Here is a 27419-nt window from a genome sequence, read left to right on the forward strand (position 1 = left end):
ATATAAAATCTGTGACCTTTGTGATAATGATGGCAATTATAGGGATTTTTTTAAATAAGGGAAAACCTGATACTCTCTCCATATATGTGAGTAGCTCAACTCTTTTTAAAACTATATATTAATTTTAGAGGAAATGGCAAAAAGTTTTAAGGAACATATTCGTATATTCAGGACAATACTCACATTCTAAGTCCAGCATTTTCCAACACCAATTCTTCCAATCGATTGGACCTACTCACGACCCTCAAGATTTGTTCACAGACATCAGTGGACTATAACAGAAAACATTCTTTAACCATGCCATAAGTCTACAAACAAGCTCACTTCATTGTTACAAACCTATGCAGATACAAAGTTGCAATTAAATAAAGCATTCACTTATGCATTTTATTCAATTCAACAAACTTTAACTGAGCATCTACTACAACACGCCATCATGATGAAGGTCCTAAGGACACAATGACATAAAGTACAAAGTCTCTGTCTTCAAGAGTGTACCATCCAGCAGGGGAATCAGACTAGAAAATATACATTATGATAGAATAATAAAAAGACCATTTGGGTAATGCTGTGGGCACACAGAGTAACATCTCACCCAGTCTTAGGAAAACCATAAGGAATTCCCAAAGAAAGTGACATGCAAAATGGAGAATAAAGAGTAAATGGCAGTGAGGATGATGATGATTTATTTACTGAGCTCTTGTCATGTGTCAGGCACTGAGCTAAGCCCTTTATGTGTATTTCATTACAAAAGTGTTAATTAAGTAGTATTATTCCTTTTTTAAAGATTAAAAAAATAAGGCTTAAAGATGTTATGTATTTTAAAGGGATGCTGAATAAGCACTTGATGAATGTTAACTACTGTCAATGATGTTCCCCTTAGTATTCTCTAAAAGAGGGTAAAATGGGAAACAACCTAATAAAAAGAAAGAACTCGTTAAATAATCGCCTCGTGTTAATAAACATTGTTTTGAAAAACTATGTAGTTATAAAATTATATCTGTTGAAATATTTTAAATGCTTAAGATATAGTGTCAAATGAAAATGCATAATTAAAATGAAAATGTTCAATAAAGATTACAACAATTGAAATGGCTAATGTATGTAGCAAAAATTTTGAGGGGACTGAAAAACAAAGTGTTGTGCCTAGTGATAGAACTGTACATTATTTTTCTTTTAAATTTTTACTTATTAATGTTTTAATATTTATTTATATTTTGCCTTATTCCAAAACTAATTTAAGGTGACTCCTGACCTTAAAATTATTGATACATTAGAATGTGATTTTAAAATCTCATTACAACCTAGAGTCTATTTTAATCCTTTATATTTTTTAAAAAAGGGGGTGGAAATCATCTTATGTGTGCCATGGCATACAATAGTCAAAGCAGTTTATTTTCTTAAATACCATGTAAAAAGATTACAGTTCTTTGATTATCAGATGACAAATACCTAACTGGATTAACCATTTTTGGAACAGTCTGAAATGCAGCAAAAGTTCTGTAGTCGAGTATCCTTTGGAAAACCTGACTTAGAAGCAAACAAAGTCCACAGCATCTAAGGCTCTTATAACTCTAATGTGCTGTTTGATTCCATTTGATTTATCATGTGGCTTGCACACTGTTCTTGGATTTCTAATGTATCCCACAGATTGATGAGGGAAGAGGAAATTAATTCCAATTGACCTGATGCCTACACTTTACATTATGCTGATGGTGGTGATTTTCACAATGGTGACCCCTTCTCAGAATAATTCGTCTTACAATATACAACAAAGGAGAACTGATCTTATTCTGTGTTGTCACGATTAAAAGCAGTCTCAGACAATGAATATTTCTGCAAGGGTTATCCTAATTTCCAGACACAATCAAGGTATCATGACCTTTGTAGGCCTTCCTCACAGAGCACTCAGAAAAATAATTTACCAAAAGAGGACTTTCATTTACCCCTTGGATATAATCACGGCAATAACATTTATAAAACGAAGTGTAAGAAAAGTGTGTCCAACTTTTCTTTAAGATGCTGGTAGGGGAGAGGTATAACAAGTCATTCAGGATTACATTAATGCTGCTACTTTTTGTTAAGTGCCAACTACATGAAAGGCATTGTTTTCTATACTGAAAAATATATAGTAATGAAAATTTTAAAGAGATCACACACAAAACCTAGATACCAAGTAAAATGTGACCATTAGAGTAGTGTCCCCAAATGTCTACTGCATGTTCAGCCCTATGTTCACTGATTTACAAAAATTTTTTTTTTAATTTATTGGGGTGACAATTTTTAGTAAAATTACATAGATTTCAGGTGTACAATTCTGTATTACATCATCTATAAATCCCATTGTGTGTTCACCACCCAGAGTCAGTTCTCCTTCCATCACCATATATTTGATCCCCCTTACCCTAATCTCCCACCCCCAACCCCCTTGGAAAAAATATTTTAACAAAATAATACAATGACTCTCCAGAACTTGCATTTAGTGAAAAATAAAATGATGATAAACATGAAGAATTGTTATTCTTTTTAAAGATTGTTGTGTTATCCCAAAGACAATTTTTCATTTTAAAATATCAAATATTAAAAATATACACATATGTATTTTTGTGCTTAAATCTCAGCTAATGAAAAGCAGTAAGTCCTGAAATCCTGTCGCTCTCCTTCCTTCTATCCCAGGATACCCAGGAAAGTATATGAGCACTTATAGGCTTTGTTTTACCAGGACTGAAATCATTAGGTGCATTTTTTCTTTCCTAAACATCTAAGGCAGCTGAAAGGAGATGATGCCTGGGAGGAAGGATAATAGAATGGAAGCATGACCTGGACACATTTTTGCACTAGTGAGTTGGGACAATTTCCAAAAGTGGGATATCCATCACCTCTTCAGAGCTCTCATGTGCCCCATTTTGAAAATGATGAATTTAGGTGAATGTCTGAATGAGACAGGAAAACTGGTAGAGAAGTATTATTCTCTCTGATCCCATAATCCCTGGGCTAATCTACTTCTCATTCTTCAAATGGCTCCCCTCTCCCATCTGTAACCTCTGCTGGCTCAGTCCTGAACATAGTCCCTGGCCCAGCAGCAAGTATGAGGCTTCTGTTCCCAGATCTACCATCGTGGCTTTCTGTCTGTTCCCTGAGAGTTCACCTGGCTCTCCCTCCATCCCCATCTCCATCATCACTGACCTCAGGTACTTCCCCGTTTAACTGATGTAGTTTCCATAATTCGTGTTCCCACATTTGTTCATTTCTCAGTCTCTTTGCTAGTCTGATTGTGATGATGATAATAACAACTTAACAGGTATGAAATGCCTACAGTACATCAGGTACTGTATTAGAATTTCTGTATGCATTATTTACTCATTTCAGTAACCTGCAAATTAGTTATATTGCTATGTCTATTCAATTCATTCAACAAACTAACTTGACATCTATTTATTAAACCAATTTTTATTCAGTAGCTATTATGAACTACATAATAAGCACTGGATAGAGATGAATAAGATGAGCTCCAACTAGCATTCAATAATAGGTACACAGGAAGCTAAAGTACTGAAGGTCAAGTAACCTATCTAAGGTCACCAGGTCTTATAATAAGAATCAAAATCTGAAACCTAGATTTCTTTTTCTAAGTCCACCTTCTTTCCTACACCACAATGACTCTTAATAGGCCCCTCATGAATTCAGCCCATGCCTTAAGCCACTCACCCACACGCCAGTTCAGAGAATCAGCAGCCTGTCCTCTAGCAAATCTCAACCTTCCACTTTCTATAGATCTACGTCTCAATCCAAACCTTACCTCTTCGCTATCAAAATCTTAAACCACCAATTTCTATGACCTCTGAAAGTTGGAGGCTTGAATATAAGAATCTCCAATAAAACAATGTCTAGATTATTTCCTGTTCTAAAATGAAGCAGCAGAAAGCTAACTCTCGGATAAGCATCTGTCCATGTGGCTACTTTGAACTTGGAAAAAAAAAACCCAACAGAGCATCTTATTCCCACTGGTAAAACAGACCAAAAATTTGGCTCCCCCACATCTTACGAAAACTAACATATTTACTTTGCTTACAAATAAATCTGCCCAAACCTCATTGAGAAAATTAATGTTAACTCCATAACTCAACCGGACCAACTCTACCTGGTAAGTAAGGTTTTCCTCAATTCTTCGGAAGGAAAAGTTTTTTGCTTTTTTTTTTTTGGCTTAAGACATAAATTTATTATCTTGCAGTTCTGTGGCTAGGAGAAGGAAGGAATGGGAACGACTACTTATTTGGACTAAAGTTTCTTTTTTTAAGTAATTTTTTTATTAGTTTTGGGTGTACAATACAACATAATGATAAGACATTTACACCCCTCACAAAGTGATAAACCTTCTGACTCTACTACCCCTCTGACATTGTACATAGCTATTACAATACCACTGACTATATTCCCTATGCTATACTTTACATCCCGTGACTATACACACACACACACACACACACACACACACACACACACACACACAGATACACATATACATATATAACTATAGTTGACATTCAATATTATTCTGCTTCAGGTATACAGTGCAGTGGTTAGGCATTTATATAATCTATGAAGTGGTCCCCTGATGAGTCCAGTATCCACCTAATACCCTACACAGTCTTTACGACATTATTGATTATATTCCCCATACTGTATTTCACATCCCCATGACTATCTTGTGACTACCATTTTGTACTTTCTAATCCCTTCACCTTCGCCACATCCCCTAATCCCATGCTCATCTAGCAACCACGAGTTTTTCTCTGTATCTCTGAGTCTATTTCTGTTTTGTCTGCTCGTTTATTTTGTTCTTTAAATTCCACATATAAGTGAGAGCACATGGTGTTCGCCTTTCTCAGTCTGACTTATTTCACTTAGCATAATATTCTCCAAATCCTCCATGTTGTTGCAAATGTAAGATTTCATTCTTTTTTATGGCAGATTAATACTCTATTGTATAAATGTACCACAATTTCTTTATCCAATCATCTTTTGATGGACATTTCGGTTGTTTCCATATCTTGGCTATTATGAATAGTGCTGTAGTAAAATAGGGGTGCCTATATTTTTTTCAAGTTAGTGTTGTGGGTTTCTTTGGATAAATACCTAGGAATAGAATTGCTGGATCATAAGGTAGCTCTATTTTTAATTTTTTGAGGAACCTCCATACTGTTTTCCACAGTGGCTGCACCAATTTGCAATCCCACCAACAGTGCACAAGGGTTCTCTTTTCTCCACATCCTCACCAGCACTTGTTGTTTGTTGATTTACTGATGATAGCCATTTTGACAGGAGTGAGGTGGTATCTCATTGTGGTTTTTATTTGCATTTCTCTGATGATTAGTGACGTTAAGCATCTTTTCACATGTCTAATAGCCATCTGTATGTACTCTTTGGAGAAATGTCTCTTCATGTCCTCTGCTCATTTTTTAATTGGGTTGTTTGGATTTTTTGGTGTTGAGTTGTATGAGCTTTTTATAAATTTTGGCTATTAACCCTTATCAGATGTATCATTGGCAAATGTATTCTTGCATTCAGTAGGATGTCTTTTTGTTTTGTTGATGATTTCCCTGCTGTGAAAAAAACTTTTTAGTTTGACGTAGTCCCATTTTGTATTTTTTATTTTGTTTCTCTTACCCAAGGGGATACATTAGTAAAAATATTACTAAGGGTAATGTCTGAGAGTTTACTTCCTACATTTTCTTTTAGTTTTATGATTTTGGGTCTTACATTTAAGTTTTTAATCCATTTTGAGGTTATTCTTCAACATGGAGCAAGAAGGTGATCCATTTTCTTTTCTTTTCTTTTTTTTTTTGCATGTATCTGTCCAATTTTCCAAGCGGCATTTATTAAATAGACTGTCTTTACCCCAATGTAAATTGTTCGTTCCTTTATCACAGAGTAAGTGACCATATAGGAATGGATTTATTTTTGAACTCATATTCTGTTCCACAGATCTATGTGTCTGTTTTTAAGGCAATACCATGCTGTTTTGATCACTATAGACTTATAGTATGATTTGATGTCAGGTAGTGTGATACCTCCCCTTTATTCTTATTTCTTAGGATTGCTGTGGTTATTGGGGGCCTTTTATAGTACCATATAAATTTTAGGATTATTTGTTCTACATCTGTGAAAAATGTCATTGGTAATTTGATAGAGAGTGCAGTGCATCTACAGATTGCTTTGGGAAGTATGGACATTTTAACTATATTAATTCCTCCTATCCATGAGCATGGTATACTCGTATGTTTCCATTTATTCCTATCCTCTTTTTTTTTTTTTTTTTTTTACATTTAGTAAACGGCATTTATTGCTTCAAACTTTTAGAGTATCTTTAAGATTCCCTTACAGTAATTCTGTGACATGTCAACTCTGTGAGACTCTCGGTAGAAAACATGGATTTTCTGAGAAATAGCTTATACACAATGAGAAAACCTTAAAAATATTTGAAAGCTAAACGGCATCATTGAAGTTAGTTTTTCAAATGGCTAAAAATTACAGTGTAGGAATTTTATAGTTTAATTGAGGTCCTAGTGGAATAATTATGTAGTATAATGCCTTATTTATCTGGCATCATAAATTATATTTCTATCATCTGGAAATTTCATTAAAGAGCAGTCATAAGATTTAAATGCACTTAGACCTGCGTCTGGTTCTTGGCTCTGCTATTTAATCTCTCTTTGCCTCAGTTTTTTTTTTTTTTAAATTTATTTTTAATTTATTGGGGTGACAATTGTTAGTAAAATTACATAGATTTCAGGTGTGCAATTCTGTATCACATCATCCATAAATCACCACCCAGAGTCAGCTCCCCTTCCATCACCATACATTTGATCCCCCTCACCCTCATCCCCCACCCCCCAACCCCCTTACCCTCTGGTAACCACCAAATTGCGTTCCCCAGATTAATTTTCAAACCCCGTGGCCATCCTGTGGTCACCGACTGCCCTCCAATTCCCTCACCCTCCCCCCCACCCCCCCACCCCTCCCGCCCATCTAGCAACCCTCAGTTTTTCCTCATTGTCTCCCAAACTGTTTCTGATTAGTTCATTCACTTATTCTTTTCTTTAGAATCCGCAAATAAGTGAGATCATATGGTACTTATCTTTCTCTGTCTGACTTATTTCACTTAACATAATGTTCTCTAGATCCATCCATGTTGTTGCAAATGGTAAGATTTCTTTCTTTTTTATGGCTGCATAATACTCCATTGTATAAATGTACCACAGTTTCTTAATCCAGTCATCTACCGATGGGCATTTTGGTTGTTTCCATGCCTTAGCTATTGTGTATAGTGCTGCAATAAACATAGGAGTGCATAAAGATTTTTGAATTGAAGTTTTGGATTTCTCCGGATAGATACCTAGGAGTGGAATTACTGGATCATAAGGTAGTTCCATTTTCAGATTTTTGAGATACCTCCATACTGTTTTCCATAGCGGCTGCACCAGTCTGCAATCCCACCAACAGTGCACAAGCGTTCCCTTTTCTCCACATCCGCGCCAGCACTTGTTGTTTGTTGATTTATTGATGATAGCCATTTTGACTGGGGTGAGGTGGTATCTCATTGTGGTTTTTATTTGCATTTCTCTGATGGTTAGTGAGGTTGAGCATTTCTTCATATGTCTGTTTGCCATCTGTATGTCCTTTTTAGAAAACTGTCTCTTCAAGTCCTCTGCCCATTTTTTAATTGGATCGTTTGTTTTTCTGGAGTTGAGTTGAGTGAGTTTTCCATAGATTTGTGATATTAATCCCTTATCAGATATATCATTGGCAAATATCTTTTCCCATTCAGTAGGATCCCTTCTTGTTTTATTGATGGTTTCCTTTGCTGTGAAAAAACTTTTTAGTTTGATATAATCCCACATGTTTATTTTTTCTCTTAGTTCCCTCGAGCGAGGGTATATATCAGTAAAAATCTTACTCTGGGTAATGTCTGAGAAGTTTCTTCCTATATTTTCTTCTAGGTATTTTATGGTTTCAGATCTTACATTTAAGTCTTTAAGCCATTTCGAATTTATTTTTGTATATGGTGTAAGGAGGTGGTCCAACTTCATTTTTTTGCATGTGTCTGTCCAGGTTTCCCAGCACCATTTATTGAATAGACTGTCATTACTCCATCGTACATTCTTGCTTCCATTGTCGTAGATTAAATCTCCATATAGGCGTGGATTTATTTCTGGACTCTCTATTCTGTTCCATTGATCTATGTGTCTGTTTTTATGCCAGTACCATGCTGTTTTGATTACTGTAGCCTTGTAGTATAATTTGAAGTCACGTATTGTTATACCTCCCACTTTGTTCTTATTTCTCAATATTGCCTTTGCTATTCGGGGTCTTTTATGGTCCCATATAAATTTTAGGATTATATGTTCTATTTCTGTGAAAAACGACGTTGGCAGTTTGATAGGAATTGCATTGAATATGTATATTGCCTTAGGCAGTATGGACATTTTAACTATATTAATTCTTCCTATCCATGAACATGATATGTGTTTCCATCTATTTATATCTTCCTTCATTCCTTTCTTCAGTGTCTTATAATTTTTTGAGTATAGATCTTTTACTTCTTTGGTTAAATTTATTCTCCGGTATTTTATAGTCTTTGGAGCGATTGTAAATGGGATTGTTTTTTTAATTTCTCCTTCTGATGTTTTATTATTGGTATATACAAATGCAACTGATTTCTGAATATTAATTTTGTATCCTGCTACTTTACTAAATTCATCTATCTGCTCTAATAGCTTCTTGGTGGAGTCTTTAGGGTTCTCTATATATAGTAGCATATCATCTGCATACAATGATAACTTTACTTCCTCCTTACCAATCTGGATGCCTTTTATTTCTTTTTCTTGTCTGATTGCTGTGGCAAGAACTTCCAGAACTATGGTGAATAGAAGCGGAGATAGTGGGCATCCTTGCCTTGTTCCTGATCTTAGGGGGAATGGTTTTAGCTTTTCCCCATTGAGTATGATGTTAGCTGTGGGTTTGTCATATATGGCCTTTATTATGTTGAGATAAGATCCCTCTATTCCCACTTTCTTAAGGGTTTTTATCATAAATGGCTGTTGGATTTTATCAAATGCTTTTTCTGCATCTATTGATATGATCATGTGATTTTTATTTTTCATTTTGCTAATGTGGTGTATAACATTAATAGATTTGCGGATGTTGAATCACCCCTGCATACCAGGGATGAATCCCACTTGATCGTGGTGAATGATCTTTTTAATGTATTGCTGAATTCTGTTCGCTAATATTTTGTTGAGGATTTTTGCATCTATGTTCATTAAAGATATCGGCCTGTAGTTTTCTTTTTTCGTGGTGTCTTTGTCTGATTTTGGGATCAGGGTGATAGTGGCTTCGTAAAAAGTGTTTGGGAGTCTTCCCTCCTTCTGGATTTTTTGGAAGAGCTTGAGAAGAATTGGTGATAATTCTTTTTTGAACGCTTTGTAAAATTCACCTGTAAAGCCATCTGGTCCAGGGCTTTTGTTTGTTGGGAGACTGTTGATTACTGATTCAATTTCCGTAGTGGTAATCAGTCTATTCAGGTTTTCTGTTTCTTCTTGAGTTAGCCTTGGAAGGTTGTACGCCTCTAGAAAACTGTCCATTTCTTCCAAATTGTCAAATTTGTTGGCATATAGTTGCTCATAGTAACTTCTTAAAACTCTTTGTATTTCTGCAGTGTCCGTTGTCACTTCTCCTCTTTCATTTCTGATTTTATTAATTTGGGTCCTCTCTCTCTTTTTTTTAATGAGACTGGCTAAAGGTTTGTCGATTTTGTTTATCTTCTCTAAGAACCAACTCTTGCATTCATTGATCTTTTGTATTGTTTTTCTGTTTTCTATTTCATTTATTTCTGCTCTGATCTTTATTATCTCCTTCCTTGTGTTCCCTTTGGGCTTATTTTGCTGTTCTTTTTCCAAATCCCTTAAATGTGAAGATAAACTGTTGATTAGTGATGTTTCTTGTTTCTTTAGGTAGGCCTGCAAAGCTATGAATTTCCCTCTTAGGACTGCTTTCGCGGCATCACATAGATTTTGGGTCGTCGTGTTTTCATTTTCGTTTATCTCGAGATATCTTTTGATTTCTTCCTTGATCTCCTGCTTGACACATTCATTATTTAGTAATAAGTTATTCAGCCTCCATGAATTGGTGTGTCTTCCAGTTTTTTTCCTGTAGTTCATTTCTAATTTCATAGCATTGTGATCAGAGAAGACAATTGGTATGATTTCAATTTTCTTAAATTTATCAAGACTTGTTTTGTGGCCTAACATATGGTCTATCTTGGAAAATGTTCCATGTGCGCTTGAGAAAAAGGTGTATTTTGCAGCATTGGGGTGAAATATTCTGAAAATATCGATTAAATCCAAGTGGTCTAATGTATCATTTAAGGCTGTTGTTTCCATATTGATTTTCTGTCTGGAAGACCTGTCCCTTGTGGTCAGAGGTGTGTTGAAGTCCCCGACTATAATAGTGTTACTGTTGATCTCTGCCTTTATGTCAGTCAGTACATGTTTTATATATTTAGGTGCTCCTATGTTGGGTGCATAGATGTTTACTAGGGTTATGTCCTCTTGTCGGATCGATCCCTTTATTATTATATAGTGCCCATCTTTATCTTTTCGTATGTTCTTCATTTTAAAGTCTATTTTGTCAGATATAAGTATTGCAACTCCAGCTTTTTTCTCGTTTCCATTTGCATGAAATATCTTACTCCAACCCTTCACTTTCAGCCTGTGTGTGTCTTTTGTTCTGAGGTGAGTCTCTTGTATACAGCATATACAAGGGTCTTGCTTTCTTATCCAGTCAGCCACCCTATGTCTCTTGATTGGAGCATTTAATCCATTTACATTTAAAGTGATTATTGATAGGTACATAGATATTGCCATTTTTAAATTTGTAGTTAGGTTGTTTTGATCTTTCTTCTATTTACAGAAGTCCTTTTAGTATTTCTTGCAATGCTGGCTTGGTGGTGATAAATTCCTTTAGCTTATTTTTTTCTGGAAAGCTCTTTATCTCTCCATCAACTTTAAATGATAGCCTTGCTGGATAAAGCAATCTAGGTTGTAGGCCTTTGTTTTCCATCACTTTGAGTATCTCCTGCCACTCCCTCCTGGCCTTCAATGTTTCTGTAGAAAAATCATTTGATAGTCTTATGGGAGTTCCCTTGTATGTAACCCTCTGTCTTTCTCTTGCTGCTTTTAGGATTCTCTCTTTGTCTTTAAGCTTTGCCATTTTAACTATAATGTGTCTTTGTGTGGACCTGTTTGGGTTAATCCTGGTTGGAACTCTCTGCACTTCCTGGACTTGTATGTTGGTTTCCTTCATCAGGTTGGGGAAGTTTTCAGACATTATTACTTCAAATATGTTCTCAATCCCTTGCTTGCTCTCTTCACCTTCTGGTATTCCAATGATGCGCATGTTGTTGCGCTTGATGTTATCCCAGAGGTCTCTTAGGCCATCCTCATTGTTTTTTATTCTTTTTTCTTTCTGTTGTTCCGTTTGGGTGATCTCTGCTACCTTGTCTTCTAAGTCGCTGATTCGATCCTCTGCTTCATCTAGCCTGCTGGTAATTCCTTCAAGTGAGTTCTTAATTTCGGTAATTGTGTTCTTTAGTTCCAACTGGTTTTTCGTTATGATTTCTACATCCTTCTTTATGTTTTCTCTAAACTCGTTTGTTATGATTTGTACATCCTTCTTTATGTCTTCTCTAAGCTCCTTAAACATTCTTATCACCAGTGTTCTGAACTCTGTCTCTGAGAGGTTGGTTACGTCTGCTTCATTTGGTTCTAGTTGTGGAGGCTTCTTCTGTTCTTTTATTTGGGACGTGTATCTTTGTTTCCCCATTCTGGCTAACTGTGTTTATTTTGATATATTAGGTAGATCCCCTAGAGTTCTTAGTTCTTGCTAGGTTATCTTATGTAGTATGTGTCCTTTATATTTGACTCGCACCACGTCGTCCTCCTCTGCGTGTGCTCCAAAGGTGAGTCTTGTGTTGTGTACACTGTCCCGTTCAAGAAGATCTTTAATTGCTTCCCGCTAGTGAGCAGGTGGGGTCAACTCCTGGGCTGACCCGCCGTGAGACTTGGCTCTGCCCCCCGCAGGGCACTCTGCTGCGTGAGGGTTGACCACCCCAATGTGATTTGGCCTCTATGGGCTCCAGAGCCTGCAGAGAACCCCCTCTAGGTGTGTGACCTGCAGGTCAAACCCGGCTGCACTCCGATTTGGTCTGGAGTTGGCCCCCGGATATGCCGAATCTCGTGCCACCCAAGCTGGGCCCCGGCAGGGAAGTCCCAGAACAAGGCAAATCACCAAGCACAGCAGCAGCGACAACAACAAAGAAAAAAAAAAAAATCAAGTACATTCACATGCAAAAAAAAAAAAAAAAAAAACAGCCGATAACCCCCCGCTCGACACAGGCAAAGATATCAAAGATACAAGACAAAGCAAAACAAAACCAAGCAAAGCAAAACAAAGCAAAACAAAAAGCAGCGACCGTCTCGGCCTGAGCCCACCAAGCAATGACCAGGTTGTCCTCTGCTGTACCAAAGAGCCCCCTGCTTATTGCGCAGGCAGAGCCGGTCACCTGGTGCCCAGAGAGACTTTGGGACTGCAGACTTAAATGCGTGGCCTGAGGGGTCTGGATGATAGTCTCCACAAAGTCAGTGCAGCTTCTGCCCTTGTCCGCACGTATGCACACCGAGAGTAGCACCACCAGCCCTTTGTCCAAAGCTCCAGAGTCCTAGGGCACTTCTTCAGTGTGTGTGTATGGGTGCGGGCGAGAGATTTCTGATCTGCTGACCGTGCCTCACAAGCTGGGCCCCGGCAGGGCAGTTTCAGAACAAAGCAAATCACCAAGCACAACAGCAACAACAACAACAAAGAAAAATATCAAATACGTTCACATGCAAAACCACCTGATAACCCCCACTCGACAGAGGCAAAGATATCAAAGATATAAAGACAAAGCAAAACAAAACAAAACAAAGCAATACAAAAAGCAGTGACAGTCTCGGCCTAAGCCCACCAAGCAATGTCCAGGTTGTTCTCTGCTGTACCAAAGAGCCCCCTGCTAATTGCGCAGGCAGAGCCGGTCACCTGGTGCCCAGAGAGACTTTGGGACTGCAGACTTAAATGCGTGGGCCTGAGGGGTCTGGATGATAGTTTTTACAATGTCAGTGCAGTTTCTGCCCTTTCCTGCACATATGCACACTGAGAGTGGCACCACCAGATATGTGACCAATACTCTTGAGTCTTAAGGCACCTCTTCAGTGTGTGTGTGTGAGTGCGGGCGGGAGATTTCTGATCTGCTGAAAGCCCAGAGCTGCGCCTGCCTCACTGCTGATCTCCGGGTGTGTCTCTGCAGCTGCACCCACCCCACCCTAGGCAAGCCAGGAAGGGTGGGGGCTGGGGATGGAGGGGTCTTCACTCTCCCAGCCCAGCTGTGCCTCGCCCTCTTCCCGCAGGCCAGAAAAGGTGGTGGCTGGGGGTGGAGGCGTCTCTTCTCTCCTAGCGCAGCCAAAATCACGCACACTACCCAGTCTGCCTGGGTCAGGGCTGCCCGTCAGGCTTCCCAAAGCCTGAGCCTTAGATACCAGTCCTCGGTTCAGGGGCCGGTTTAAGTCTCTGGAAGGGCGGAGTAGGATTGGAAGAGTGGGGCGGGGGAGGGGCCCAGGTATGGAGGCTATGTTCTTTGTCTGCGCTAGGGCCCTCCCGGCGGGAGAAATCAGCCGTGGGACGCAGGGAAAGAGCCCGCCTCCCGGTCTCTGCGCTCTCCGCTCCGCCTTGGGCTCCCCTGTGTGCCTGGCACAGCGGGGCTCCACCGCGGTTTCCAGTCCCAGTCTCTGGAAGGGCGGGGTAGGATTGGAAGAGCAGGGCGGGGGGGGGGGGGGCCCAGGTATGGAGACTGCACCCCCCGTCCGCCGCAGGGCGCGCCGCCTTCCCGGCGGGAGAAATCAGCCCTGGGACGCAGGGAAAGAGCCCACCCCCGTCTCTGCGCTCTCCGCTCTGCCCTGGGATCCCGTGCCCGGGAGAGCGGGGTGGGGGAGGGGCCCAGGTATGGAGTCTGTGCTCCTTGTTCACAGTAGGGCGCCCTGGCCGGTTTCCCGGCGGGAGAAATCAGCCGTGGGACGCAGGGAAAGAGCCCACCTCCTGGTCCCCGCGCTCTCCGCTCCGCCTGGGATCCCGTGCGTGCCCGGCACAGCGGTTTTCGGTTTTCACCCCCGTTAGCTGAGGCTCCGTTGGGGGCTGGGCTCTCCCGCTGCTGCCGGCCGGGCGCTCTCACGCTGCTCCTCTTTTTCCTTTCCTTGCTCGCCCAATTAGCGTACCTTCAAGTATTTCTTAGCTTCAAGTAATCCACGAATCTCCCCACTATTCTGTGTGGTGAGCGAAAATTTCTTTGATGGGTTATAGGTCCCGTTTGCAACAAGATCCAGAGGAGAACTCAGAAAGTGCGCCCTGCTGCCGCCATTCCTATGACGTCACCTGTTCCTATCTTCTTTAATTTCTCTTTTCAATGCCGTATAATTTTCTGAGAAGAGGTCTTTTACTTCCTTGGTTAGGTTTATTCCTAAGTATTTTATATTCTTTTTTGATACAACTGTAAATGGGATTGTTTTCTGAATTTCTTTTTCTGATAGTTTGTTATTAATAATGTAACTGATTTCTGAATATTAATTTTGTATCCTGCTACTTTACGGAATTCATTTATCAGTTCTAATAGTTTTTTGGTGGAATCTAGTAAAGGAAATTTTGTGGAGATGGAATGTAAGACAGGAACATAAAATTTGCTATTTGCAGCCGTGCAAATGTAACTTAAATAGTTTTTGCCAATAGAAGGAGTGTGTACTGAAGGCTACAATAAATGTGTCTCTCTCTGTTCAACATCTAAAATTGCCTGAAGCAGCTGAAAACAGGAGGAAGTACTTCTCTGAAACATCTCATATTACAAACTTTATAAAATCTTATGAAGACCACGTAGAGGAAAATACCTCCCCAAGAAACAACATGTATGCAGCTCGTCAGTATAGTAGAAAAACAAATTTTTTAAAAATATATAATTATCAGGTTTTTGAAATTCAGCATACCTAAGCAACATGGGCAACATCTTCACTAACTTACCAGTTTCAGATCCTTAGAGGACAACTTTGTGAACCACTGATTATATTCCAAAGCAGCAATGATAGGTATTAGGTCCCTAGAAACGGAAATAACAAAATACATGAACGTGCTCTAACAATACCGATATTGGCACTTTATTTTTAATCCATGACATCCAAGTTTACTTGTTAATTTCTATTATTTCTATACAAACACAACACCCAGCTAAAACTATTTTGACCGTAGACAATTAAATTCCCTAGAACAGATCTCCGGTATGATGTAAGCAGAATTCATAAAAGTTGAAGTTAAATTACCTATAGCGACTCTGAATCCTATTTGCAAAGGAAAAGAGATTGGTAGCAGTGTTTGCTTGGAGATCCTCCTTGCTCTAAGAGAAATCATACGTGTGATTCCATACTAACAAGTCTTACTTCTTTAGAGTGCTCTGACATAAATTCTTTAACTATATCAAGTATATCACATGTTCTCTAGTCAGAAGAATTTATACTGCAAGGACCATGTCTAGCCTGATAATAAGTGACATCGGATCGATCCTCGATGCTTAGGAAGTGTCTTACAATCATTTTGTACTTTCTTGCAGTTTTCAATACTGAATATATACATGAGACGGCCCAGGTGTATTAGGCTTCATACAAACTCTTCAGCCATGGAGTGAAGCTATTTGCATCAGAGAACTGCCACCACTCTATTGTTCCAGACTTATCTACTACATGTCCCTAACTCACACTCACACCAAAAAGCAGATGGTTCACTAACTCTTCAAACATACCATGCAATTTCAGTATCAGAATTATCTATTACTATGTTCAGCTATGAAAATCCATGTGTCCTTCGCTGTTTATACCATACATCCTCTCCTCTATAAGGTCTCCCAAGTCACCCAGCCAGCACATTGCTTGCATCTCTATTTAGCATTTATTTTATTCTGTCTTGTATTCCAGTTTTCTGCTTAAACATCTGTCCTCAGTCATCCCAGGTTATAAGTTCTTTGAAGACCAATTCTGTTTCAGTTCTGTGGCATCAGTGAAGCCTCATCAGTTTATCCTCAGGGCAAATACTCAAAATTTTTACAGAAATAGAAAAGAAAGTCAGAAAGTGGAACGAGAACTGAAAAATCAGCATTATTTCATAGCTTCTCAGTACCAGACCTCGCGCTAGATCATCTCACTTAAATCTCAAAACAGAAGGTTTATTGCTTACATTTTACAGATGAAGAAATAGATGTTCAGGAACACATAGTGAAACTAGGCCAAAAGGACAGGACTACAGTCAAAGCCCAGACCCTGACATACCACATGTGTGCAGTTTCATCAGATGTGCTTTAAAACCGCAAAATGAAAGCCCATATAGAAAACCATGCAGAGGAAGTAGTCTGAGTTGTGTGATTCCATGTGCCATTTTCCTACTTTATTCATATTAAGTTTTAGATTTAAAATGAAAGTTTTAGATTAAAAAGCAAGCACAACTCTTTCCACAGTTGTTTTATTGTCTTCATTCTCTTCATCTCCATCCACTGACGAAATGCTCAGAACAAGTCCCAGCAGCTCTCTTGTTGTCTCATGACAGGTTGTAGCTTCTCTGAGGGTGAATTCCACCTCCATACAAAGGCCCCCGAGACCCACAGTGCTGAGAGTCTACTCCTGTACCACTCCACTCAGGAACTAGGGGAACACTCTTATCTCAGATCCTTATGTGGATTTAATGTCAAGCGGTGACTACACTTCAGAAGTTCTTTATTGTGTATTCTGTTCTGTCAGTTGATGTGAAGTACAGCTGGCTTTTGTTATAATGAATGAATTTTCAGGCACTAAAGAGCACATCATTAACCAAATAAAGTTTTAAGTTAATGCAATGGGTAGGGCAGCACCATATGTACACAGGACATGCAAAAACCTTGAAAAAAATATCCTGGTACATTAAAAGTCTAATCTAATACTTAATGACACCAGAAATGTAAACATTAAAAATTTTAAAAATATACAGCAGTCTAGGTGCACATTTGTGTGATACAGTCAATGACTGTAATTAGTAAAAACTGTATATGATATGACAGACATAAATGGTCCCAAATATTGACACTGTGTTTTTCTTAAAGAAATATAGCAAAATGTTATAAGGATACCTTGCCTGGTGGTAGCATTATAGATGAGGTGAACTTTTTTCTAACACAATTCGTATACAATATTTTAAATTTTTCATAATGATTCATAATTGAAAAGAACTACAAAATGTTCTATGGATGACGTAAATAACATTCTAGAAAAAAATTTCCAAGGAAAGATGATGGAGGCTAGTTCATATTGGCATGGTCTGCCTAACATGTTTCTCTGAATTACCTGAATGTTTAATGTTAAAAACCAATTATAAGGAAACAACCACAGCTTAATGCATTCCATAAACATTTATTTAGTACCTACTAAGTACTGGGCAGGGTTATCAGGCTCTGAAGGTTAAGAGGTAACAGCAGGTCTTGTTTCCTCACTGTACTCCAGTGGTGGACAAAGACCCATGAGCAACTATCTACAGCACAATGGGAGACGTGCTGAGTAGGGAGTATGTTAAGGGCATACTCCTAAGGACACAGGAGGACAGCAAGTACTTGAGCCTAAAGCAGACAGGGAAGAGTCCACAGGGCTTGAAAGACAGGAAAGGGCCAACAAGGCAGGGAACAGGAAACAGCGTATTTCAAGTAATTAGAAAGAGCTTGAAGGCATGGGAACCTGGAAATTCCCAGCAACTACATCCATTCAACACGTGCCAGCTACTGTGCATCAATCACGGGGTGTGACACAACAATGAACATAGTGAGATGGTCCCTCCTCTGGTGACACTGACAGCCTGGCAAAGCCTGGCAGAAGACTCAGGAAATGAAAGCAACTATAATAGAGTGAGATGAACCCTGTGGAGCAGGGGACTATGAGATACTATAGTGCACAGGTAGGTCAGGGAAGGTTCTTATAGGAAATTATTGAGCTACCCTGTTTCCCCGAAAAATAAGACCTAGCCGGACAATCAGCTCTAATGCGTCTTTTGGAGCAAAAATTAATATAAGACCCGGTCTTACATTACATTATGTAAGACCCGGTATTTTATATTATATTATATTATATTATATTATATTATATTATATTATATTATTTTATTCTATTCTATTTTATTATATTATACTGGGTATTATGTTATATTATACCCAGTCTTATATTATATTACATTATGTAAGACCAGGTCTTACATTATAGTAAAATAATTAATTTTTGCTCCAAAAGACGCATTAGAGCTTATTGTCCGGCTAGGTCTTATTTTCAGGGAAACATGGTATCAGAGATGAGGGAGTAGGATGGGACACATATTCTAGGCAGAAAACATGGTCAATAGCTGGTGGAGCAGGGGGAGAAGGGGAAACTGTTGTTGAAAATTGATTTACTGAAGTCTTCTAAGGAAAAGCAATGGCCTACTTCTTGACCTAAGTGGTGAACATAGTGGTTGACTTTACAATTATTTGCATTTCAGTACATGTCTCTAAGGAGACAACTATAAGAATGGCCTTAGCAGCACTGTTAATAATATTCATTAAACTAACCAAAATGTCTGATCAACAGTAGAATGGATAAACTGTGGAACGTTTATACATTAGAATAAAAAACAAATAAAAGTAAGGAAACATAGCTACATACAACAACATATAAAACCTCAATTACTCACGTATCTAACATCTATCTCTCAACCAGAGAATGGAGAGCTTTAAGTCTGAGAAGACCAAGTGTCCAGAAAGCACTTTGGCAAACACTTATGGAAAATGTAAGGTCTGAACTAAGTGACATTCAGGATTCCTAGAATTTGTTACTCTAGAAACATCCAAGCCACCATGACAGCCAGACAAACACAGAGGCTGGGACTAGGAAGACTGAGGCGTAGATACCAGAAACAGTATCACAGAGCCACTAATGATCAAAACTGATCTGGTCCCACTTACCTCATAGAGAACACAAAAGATAGTACATAACGAATTTCATCTGAGAGTTCACTTTCCTGGATGGCTTTCTTAGGACATAATAGAAAGTGAGCACACAAGCGAATCTCGGTTAAATACTCAGTTTGGCATTTATACAGGCCTCCCAAATGTTGTACTGACATCATCTCACTGCAAAGAACTCCCTGGATTTTCCTGGTAGCGTCTGTATCAATCAGGATCAACCCTTTCTCATGTTTTCACAAAGCACTGCTGTGATTATATTACATAATATAGAAAGGTTTCCAAACACCAGTGCTTGCCATCTTGATGGATTTTCTCATGAAGGGAATTGGTTAACAGCTTTTTACCATCAATCAATGGCATTTATTGTGCATCACATGGTGTTTTCGTTTGACCTCCTAAGAGACTCTTAATTACTATGTAAAATCACATAGATCTGAAGAGTAAAAATAGCCTTGAGGAATGACACAGCAGTTTAGGGAATCCTCTTGCAAGTCTTGGCAATATGGCAACATGGTATTCCCTTGTATGTTTCTATATGACAGTTTCCTTAAAATGGCAGCAAAAATATTTAAGACTCCAAACCCTGAGAAGGAAGAGCCATGAAACCTTTAGAGGTTTAAAGCATAAAGTTTTAGAACCACATGGAAGAGTCATTTTTTATATTGTGCTGAAAAGAAACGAGACAGTTAATATTGCCTAACCTTTTTCCTGATGTAAATCTATTACACACAGTGTTGTTTTTGTTATTGTTGTTGTTATTAATCCAGCCACTAGTTGGGGTTTGTAATAAAAGTTGGAATATTTATTTCTCATCTCAGTCGACAGCCTGTGAATAATCTAAAGCTTCCCTTAAAATTCAAAATAACCAAGTTTTTCACTTGTATCTTTCCAGAAGAAAATGCCATCATAAAACTAATAAGAGCATCATAGAAAAGACAATGAACTACTCTCTGGAAATCCAAAATATTCTGTAACGTAGACATGTTATAACTAGTTCTTTTTTGTTCCATTAAGAAAACTGGTCACTTTATATAGTTGTTCTTTAAAAAGAAGGCAAGCCTTTTAGGATATAAAAATAGTGAGCATTTAGTTAAATACTTTTATGTACTAGCACGGAATGTTTTAAATTGATCCATACAGTCTTCACAATAACCCAGGATGAAGGACTATCATTAACATCATTTTACAGAGGAAGACCCCCCAAAGCACACAGAGGTCAGAGAGCTGCCCATGGTCATAAAGTTAGTCTATGCAGAGCCAGGTTTCACACCCAGGCACCGTGCCTCTTGAGCTCCTTGTATAATTACTGTCTAACTACTCACTGAAGAGTAATTTGCTTTCCACATGTCAAGAGTCTTCAACCTAAGATACAGGGAAGTCCAGGGTTTTCAGATCAAAGATTGCAAACCGTTTTCATCCCATTCAACCAAACCCTCAGTTTCTAATTTTTAAGTCAATACTATCAAGATGTATTCTGGGAGTGGCCGGATGGCTCAGTTGGTTAGAGCGTGAGCTCTTAACAACAGAGTTGCTGGTTTGATTCCCACGTGGGCTAGTGAGCCGCGCCCTCCATAACTAGACTGAAGACAATGAGCTGCTACTGAGCTTCCAGAGGGGTGGCCAGATGGCTCAGTTGGTTAGATCACAGGCTCTCAACAACAAGGTTGCCGGTTCAATTGCCGCATGGGATGGTGGGCTGTGCCCCTGCAACTAAGAATGAAAACGGCGACTGGATTCGGAGCTGAGCTGTGCCCTCCACAACTAGATTGAAGGACAACGACTTGGAGCTGATGGGCCCTGGAAAAACACACTGTTCCCCAACATTCCCCAATAAAAAATTTAAAAAGAAAAAAAAGAGAAGATGTATTCTGAAGTGATTTCTCAAATAATGATAGTGTTCTTGTTGCTTTGGACATCAAAAATAAATTGCTAATATTGGGGGACTATTTAAAGAAAGGTAAAATGTAAAAACAAAGAAGTCTAAATCGCTTGTCAAATTCTTTGCTATGCTAGATTCTAGATAATCTAATGAATTAGCAGTTCTTACCTCATGTCTGATCTGTATGACTTCATAAGAATTTACTTTTCCAGCTCTTATTTTCAGGCCAGATTTCCCTCCCTACTTCCTTTCCCTTGCCTGCCTCCTCCCTGAAATTATAAAGCCACTGTAATAGACAATGTGAAATAGTCCAGAAAAGTGTTAAAGAATAAAAATAATTGATAGATTTAGAGGATGTCTAGCAAGCCCCATAATCTACAAGGAAGAAAAGCACAGAAGTAGAGAGCAACATTCCAGTGAATAACATCATGATTATGTGTAGCAGATCTACACACCACAAGAGTGAAGGTTTCCCCTAATACATCTTACAAACACTCAAAGTCTCAAAGGAGATTTTTCATGCAAGAATGCAGGTTAACAGCTCCACATGCTTCCTACACGCACACAATGGAATATGGAAAGGCTTGTAAAACTTGGGGCCACAGCAGTATCTCCCTGACATACTCATTTGATAGCCTCTCTGAGAATAATTTATACTTTACTCCTTTGTATCGCGTTTGAAAATGGGGGTTGGAGAGCTTTAAAAAGTTTAAAATGTCATGGATTAGCTATTCCTCCCTGATATCCTCATTTATATAGAGATACGTCCTCCATGTTATTAAGTCACTAGTTAGACCACTCACCAGCTCTGTGAAGGGCATGACAACATGAAACACTTCGCAAAGGAGGACACTGCCAGATGTTTAAAAGAGTGGTCTCTAAATTTTTTGATCATTTCCTCCTAACTGAAAACTATTTTGAGCACACACCTTCACAAAATCTGTGTTTTCCCATAAATCATACACTTGTACTAGTGTAACAATATATTAGACTCAGTATAAAACATATGTACACAAATAAAATGGATGAGAAAAATATAAACACAAAACAAATTGTATTATTTTTGTGGCGTTTCCCCCAACATATCATTAACTTGTGATCCACAGCGTGTGTCTAACCAAGGTTGGGGACCAATGTTTTACAGAATTATTTACAGAAATTTTTGAATGGAAATAGAAGCTAATGCTACTCACACCTGTTTCCACACTCCAAACAACATTTTTTCCTTTTTAAATAAGAGCAGGAATAAAGAGATGGAGCTTAGATTAGGAAAGAATTACACACCAGTGCCCTTAGGACAACCTGGACAAACATATAACCCACATTCAACCCTTTCCTTGAGAGTATACAGCTCAAGCATGTCACCTTGATGAGTAAGAAATACGCCAACATAAAAACATGAATCTGAAGGGAATGAACTGCTGGCTAGGATCGCATCAGCCCAGTTTAAACTCAGTGCTGCATGTCATTGAGTCTTCAGAGGATTAATGAGATTAGCTCACTTTAAAAATCTTCGGGGAGCAAGAAAAATCAATATATGTAAAGCTATACATTCTCTTAGCCTCGGCACTACTACCTCTATCCTCATCTTTTCCTGTCAGTCCAAGTACAGTGTAATTACATTTTACACATGTCAGCTCACAGACCTATAAGAAATGTGTAAAAAACACAGCCTTTTTCAAGCCATGCCTCTTTTTGGCCCACTGATAACTAAACCAGAACAAATTTTAAGAATATACTTAAATAAATTTTGAAAGCTATAAATAACAACTGAGTGGGCATTTTCAAAGTACTTTCTAATTATTATTCTTCTCCAGAGACTAATCAGATGGATCTAACATGGTAACTATCCTCCTCAGATCTGAATGCTTACTCAGCAACAACAGGGTCTCTGGTCCTAAGAGAGCCTTCAGTTCTGATTGAGCTTTCGTTACTTACTTACTTAGTGAGTTGGTTATGAATTAATTAATCACAGCATTCAAGTTGCTTATAAATCTACTTTGAAGAGCCTGGGTAGACCCTAAAGGTGTTAGTGAGGTAACAGAACATATAGAAGCAGGGAAGCTGGTCTATAGTAAAGAGGCAACAGCATTCTGCATGACTCAGGATTATGTACGTAGTTCTCCACTTCTCAGTTTATGAGGCTGTGTAGGTCATGTGACATAGGGCTACAGTATCATGATACTAGGCATATCTCTGAAGAAGAGCAAATTCCAGGCAAATCAGAGAAGTGGGGACTTTAATAGGATCTCTACAATGAGTACAGTGACAAGGGCACTGCCCTATCCCTGTGTAGCCTTCTAAACCCATCTCCTGTGTGGTGATAGGGTCAGACACATCAGAATATTGTTTCTCCCACTTCTGTGCTCTAGATGATAAAGCTGCCAAAGCCATGTTCAGTCCTCCTTGTTACCAGACCTGCAACAGTAATATCAGGGCTACACATATGACCCAAACCTCTCGCTTTGGACCTGAACTGGTTCTGGGAAAATGGTAGTTACAAACCCTTAGGTGCAAAAGGACAATGACCTAAGTGAGTGAACTGAAAGAATCACACCAAATTATATAGTAATCGAGACAGGATTTTGCCATAGGTTGGACTAGGTAACACAGAGCACAATGGGGTTAAAAATACCATTATAGCATCAAATGCCAACCTGAGCAGGGGGTAGAAAGTATTGGAGTAATCTGTTTGGCTTTCTAGAAATAATCTCCTCAACTTCTCAGTACTCTGATCTGCTCCCCTAAAATAGATTTTCCCTTGAAAATACTTTATTCTGAGCCACTGGTTTGACTGCACAGTATCATGTCATACAGCATGAACAAGATAGACACAGCCCAACCCTCATGGAATTTCCATTTCAGGAGCATTAATGGTTTTAAGGATGGTTAATGGGTCAGGTATTAAGATGGAGCTTGTTACCATATACTAGCAATAATTCTTATATGTATACATGAATTTTCCCACTGTGGCAGTTGGCTGCCACATATCCTTAGTTGAACATAAGTCAGATACAATTAAGCAATTTTGTTCATCAGGTGTTAGGGACATATATAAAGAAACTGATGTTTCTAACTACGATTACTAAATGAAATGGGGAGAAAGAGTAGAGTGAAAATATACAGCTTAGAATGATGGCTAATCAGGAGAGCTTTCATATTTTGACTATATGAAATAAGTAGAGTCTTTGAGAAGGAAGTCTGGCTGAAATGATCAGGTTCAGGGACACCTACAAGGTGTGATCAAAAAATACGGTGAATGTTCAAATTAGAAAAAATTATTACAGTAAAGGACATATTTCCATTAATCCCTCTTGCTTCAAACACACTTATCCCATCGTTCTTGCCACTTTCTGAAGCAGTTCTGGAAGTCCTCTTTCGTGTCTTCAGTTGCACTTTCATGGCTGCCTCAATGTCCTGAATCGATTCAAAACGTTTACCTTTTATGGTCATTTTGACTTTGGGGAAAAGCCAGAAGTTGCATAGTGCCAGATCCAGTGGATGAGGACACACCATAATGTTTTCATTTGACAGAAATTGCCATAGCAGAAGCAATGTGTGACATGGAGCATTGTCATGATGGGAGATGAAACCGTTTACCCATTTCTCAGGCCATTTTGTATGTACATAGTTTCTTAAATGCTCTAATAAGCCCTTATAATATTCAGAGTTCACCATAGTGTTCCTGGGTACAAGCTCAGCTTGCACAATCCCATCAAGATCAAAAAACACAATTAACATCACCGTGATGTTAGATTGTGATTGACGTGCTTTTTTCACACAAGAAGAACTGCCTGATTTCCAATGAGAACTCTGAACCTTGGTCTCAGGCTCATAACCATAGACTCAAGTTTCAGCTCCTGTGATGACATGTTCTCAAAAGCCGGAATGGGAAGAGGAACAATCGTGCAACTCCAACAAAATTAACCAACGCTGTTGCTTTTGCTCCACAGTCAAAACACATGTAACAAATTTCGCACTCACTCACCTCATGTTCAAATCTATTGTTAAAATGCTTTGAACGGAACCATAAGAGATATTCAGATCCTCAGAAATTTCCCTAATAGTCAATGACCTGTTTAATCGAATCATTTCACTTATTCTTTCAACATTCTCAGGTTTTTGGTGTTGAAGGACGTCCCGATCTCTCCTTATTTTCAATCAATTCACAACCATTATGAAATCACTCGAATCACTTGTAAACCGTACTCATGGTCACTGCAGCATCACCATAAACTAATGTTAACATTTCATGTGTTTCTTTAGCACTTTTTTATGGTTTGAAACAAAATTTCACGTTAATGCGTTGTTCATGATCCATGATTTACAGCACACTTTAAAACACACCTTCTTTCAACCGTAGCTCATACTCAACTGATGAACTGAAAGAGGTGAAATTTGTCACACACTGTTACTAAGGTTTGATGCGCTGCTTCTCATATTGAAGATCTCTGCCTTTCCATTCGGTGGCCCTTGGCAGCAGCATTCACTGTATTTAGTGATCACACCTCGTAAATGCATGCAGAATCCCATGTTAATGAACGCAAATGGTGAACAAAAGTGCTTACTTGTATCTGAATTATGTTCACGTAAGTACATGTGGGAGCTGATTGCCATAATGGGAAAATTCATGTTTACCTATGAGAACTATTGCCACTATGCTAACAAACTCCAGTTCAACACGTGACCCATTTAATATTTCCTCTTTCACCTCCAATTTGTCTAATTTTTCCATTCTCTTCTCGGTAACTCAAACCTCAAATGAGAAAAAATACCAACATGGCTTTTTGTAAACTCTTCAAATTTAGAGAATGACCCACATCACACTCAAATTATGTCACTATGAAGCCTTCCAAACAACAGTGCCATTTCAGTATGGTTCCTTCATGAATACGCACGCTCAAGCTTCTAATATATAGATAAGTTCATCCAACATAATACTATTAATACAAGCCATCTAACAGGACTGAGTCTAGCCTCTTTGCATAAAAGCTGGCTCTAATTTTAATAGAATCATGGAAAAAATTAAATCCTCAAGAAAAGGGATAGTTCTAGTCAAGATGGTGGAGTAGGTAAATGCTGTGTTTGCCTCCTCTCACTACCACATTAAAATTACAACTAAATTACAGAACAAACATCATAGACAAATGCCTGAAGTCTACCTGAACAGAACTTCTATAACTAAGGACATACAAAACAAGCCATGTTGAAACCGGGAGGAGGAGCAAAGAGGTGGTATGTGCTAGCCCCACACCTATGTGTGAAAGTTAAAAATTGGGAGGGGTATCTCAGCTGCAGAGGTTCCCCTTGAGGAGTGAGGGGTCCCAGCCCCATACCAGGTTCCCCAACACAGGGTTCTAGTGCTAGGGAGAGAAGTCCCCACAACTTCTGGCGGTGAGAACCAGTGGAGATCGTGGCTGTGTGAGACAGAGAGCAGCTGCAGTCCCAGGAGTTCCTTTTAAAGGGCCTGCATGTGAACTCACTCTGAGCTCCAGCACTACAGCAGCAGCTCAAAAGGTGCCATGGACATCTGGGAAGGAACTGAGTTGTCTGGCTTCAGGGCACGAGGTGGAGTGGCAGCTTTCTCCCAGACAGAAGTGCTGGTAGAATCCACTGTTCCTTTGTTGAGCCCTCCCCTATACAAACGTGCAGGCTTAGGTGGCCACCATATCTGAGTCTCCATCAACCTGGCTAACACCATTCCCCCCACCCTGGTGATTCTTTGAGACCCCAACTCACCAAAGTTGTGGGCCCACTCAAGCCACTTCCAGTGGCTTTTCCATAAAAATGGCCTGTCTTAGCTCATGCTGTGGACTTACCTAAAATCTCTCACAGGTTCACCAACCCCCCAAAAGCAACATCTGGACTTGGTTTGCCCTGTACCTGTTGCTAAGCAGCCCCAAGCTTGGCACTAGTGGTAGCTGGCCTCAGTTCACAGCTTAGCTTCTTCTAGGCATCTCTAAGCCCAGAACAAGTGGCAACCATCTGCAGTTCACTTTGTAACTCATAACAAGTGGTCCGGGCACAGTACAGGCAACAGCTGACCTTGACCTGCAACAGAGGCCCTCTCAAGAGGCTCAGAACCAACATACTCAGTGGCCAGCTTCAGACCACACCAGAGCACCACACAACCACCTTCACAAACAACACACCAAAAGGGAAGACTAATCAGGCACCTGAGCCCTGCTAAAGCAAATCCTGCTCCATAGGGTCAGACCCTGCACAACAGCTCCTCCAGAATAGTCACGGCCAGTCCTCACAACTCATCAGTCTGAGAGTCAATTCCTCCCACCGCATCCAAACAGCAACCAAGGCTCAACTACAATAAGAGGGCACACGCAACACACAGAAGGGACACACCTGGAGCACCCGGCTCAGGTGACCAGGGAGACTGCACCACTGGGC

The 27419-nt window shown here is 39.3% G+C and overlaps 1 protein-coding gene across 16 annotated transcripts in view; it reads right to left on the reverse strand.

Annotated features, from left to right (window-relative positions):
* Nucleotides 1-27419, reverse strand: part of CARMIL1 (capping protein regulator and myosin 1 linker 1) — a 349148-nt gene that overhangs the window by 170849 nt on the left and 150880 nt on the right. For all 16 annotated transcript variants that reach the window (XM_033092802.1, XM_033092806.1, XM_033092813.1 and 13 more), the window contains 2 exons: nt 15157-15232; nt 184-272 (listed from right to left, as the gene is read on the reverse strand). In XM_033092802.1, the coding sequence (XP_032948693.1) occupies nt 184-272; nt 15157-15232 (165 nt within the window). The remainder of the gene's footprint in view (nt 1-183; nt 273-15156; nt 15233-27419) is intronic.

Source organism: Rhinolophus ferrumequinum, chromosome 22 (genome assembly GCF_004115265.2).
Source record: "Rhinolophus ferrumequinum isolate MPI-CBG mRhiFer1 chromosome 22, mRhiFer1_v1.p, whole genome shotgun sequence".
Classification (NCBI taxonomy): Eukaryota; Metazoa; Chordata; class Mammalia; order Chiroptera; family Rhinolophidae; genus Rhinolophus; species Rhinolophus ferrumequinum.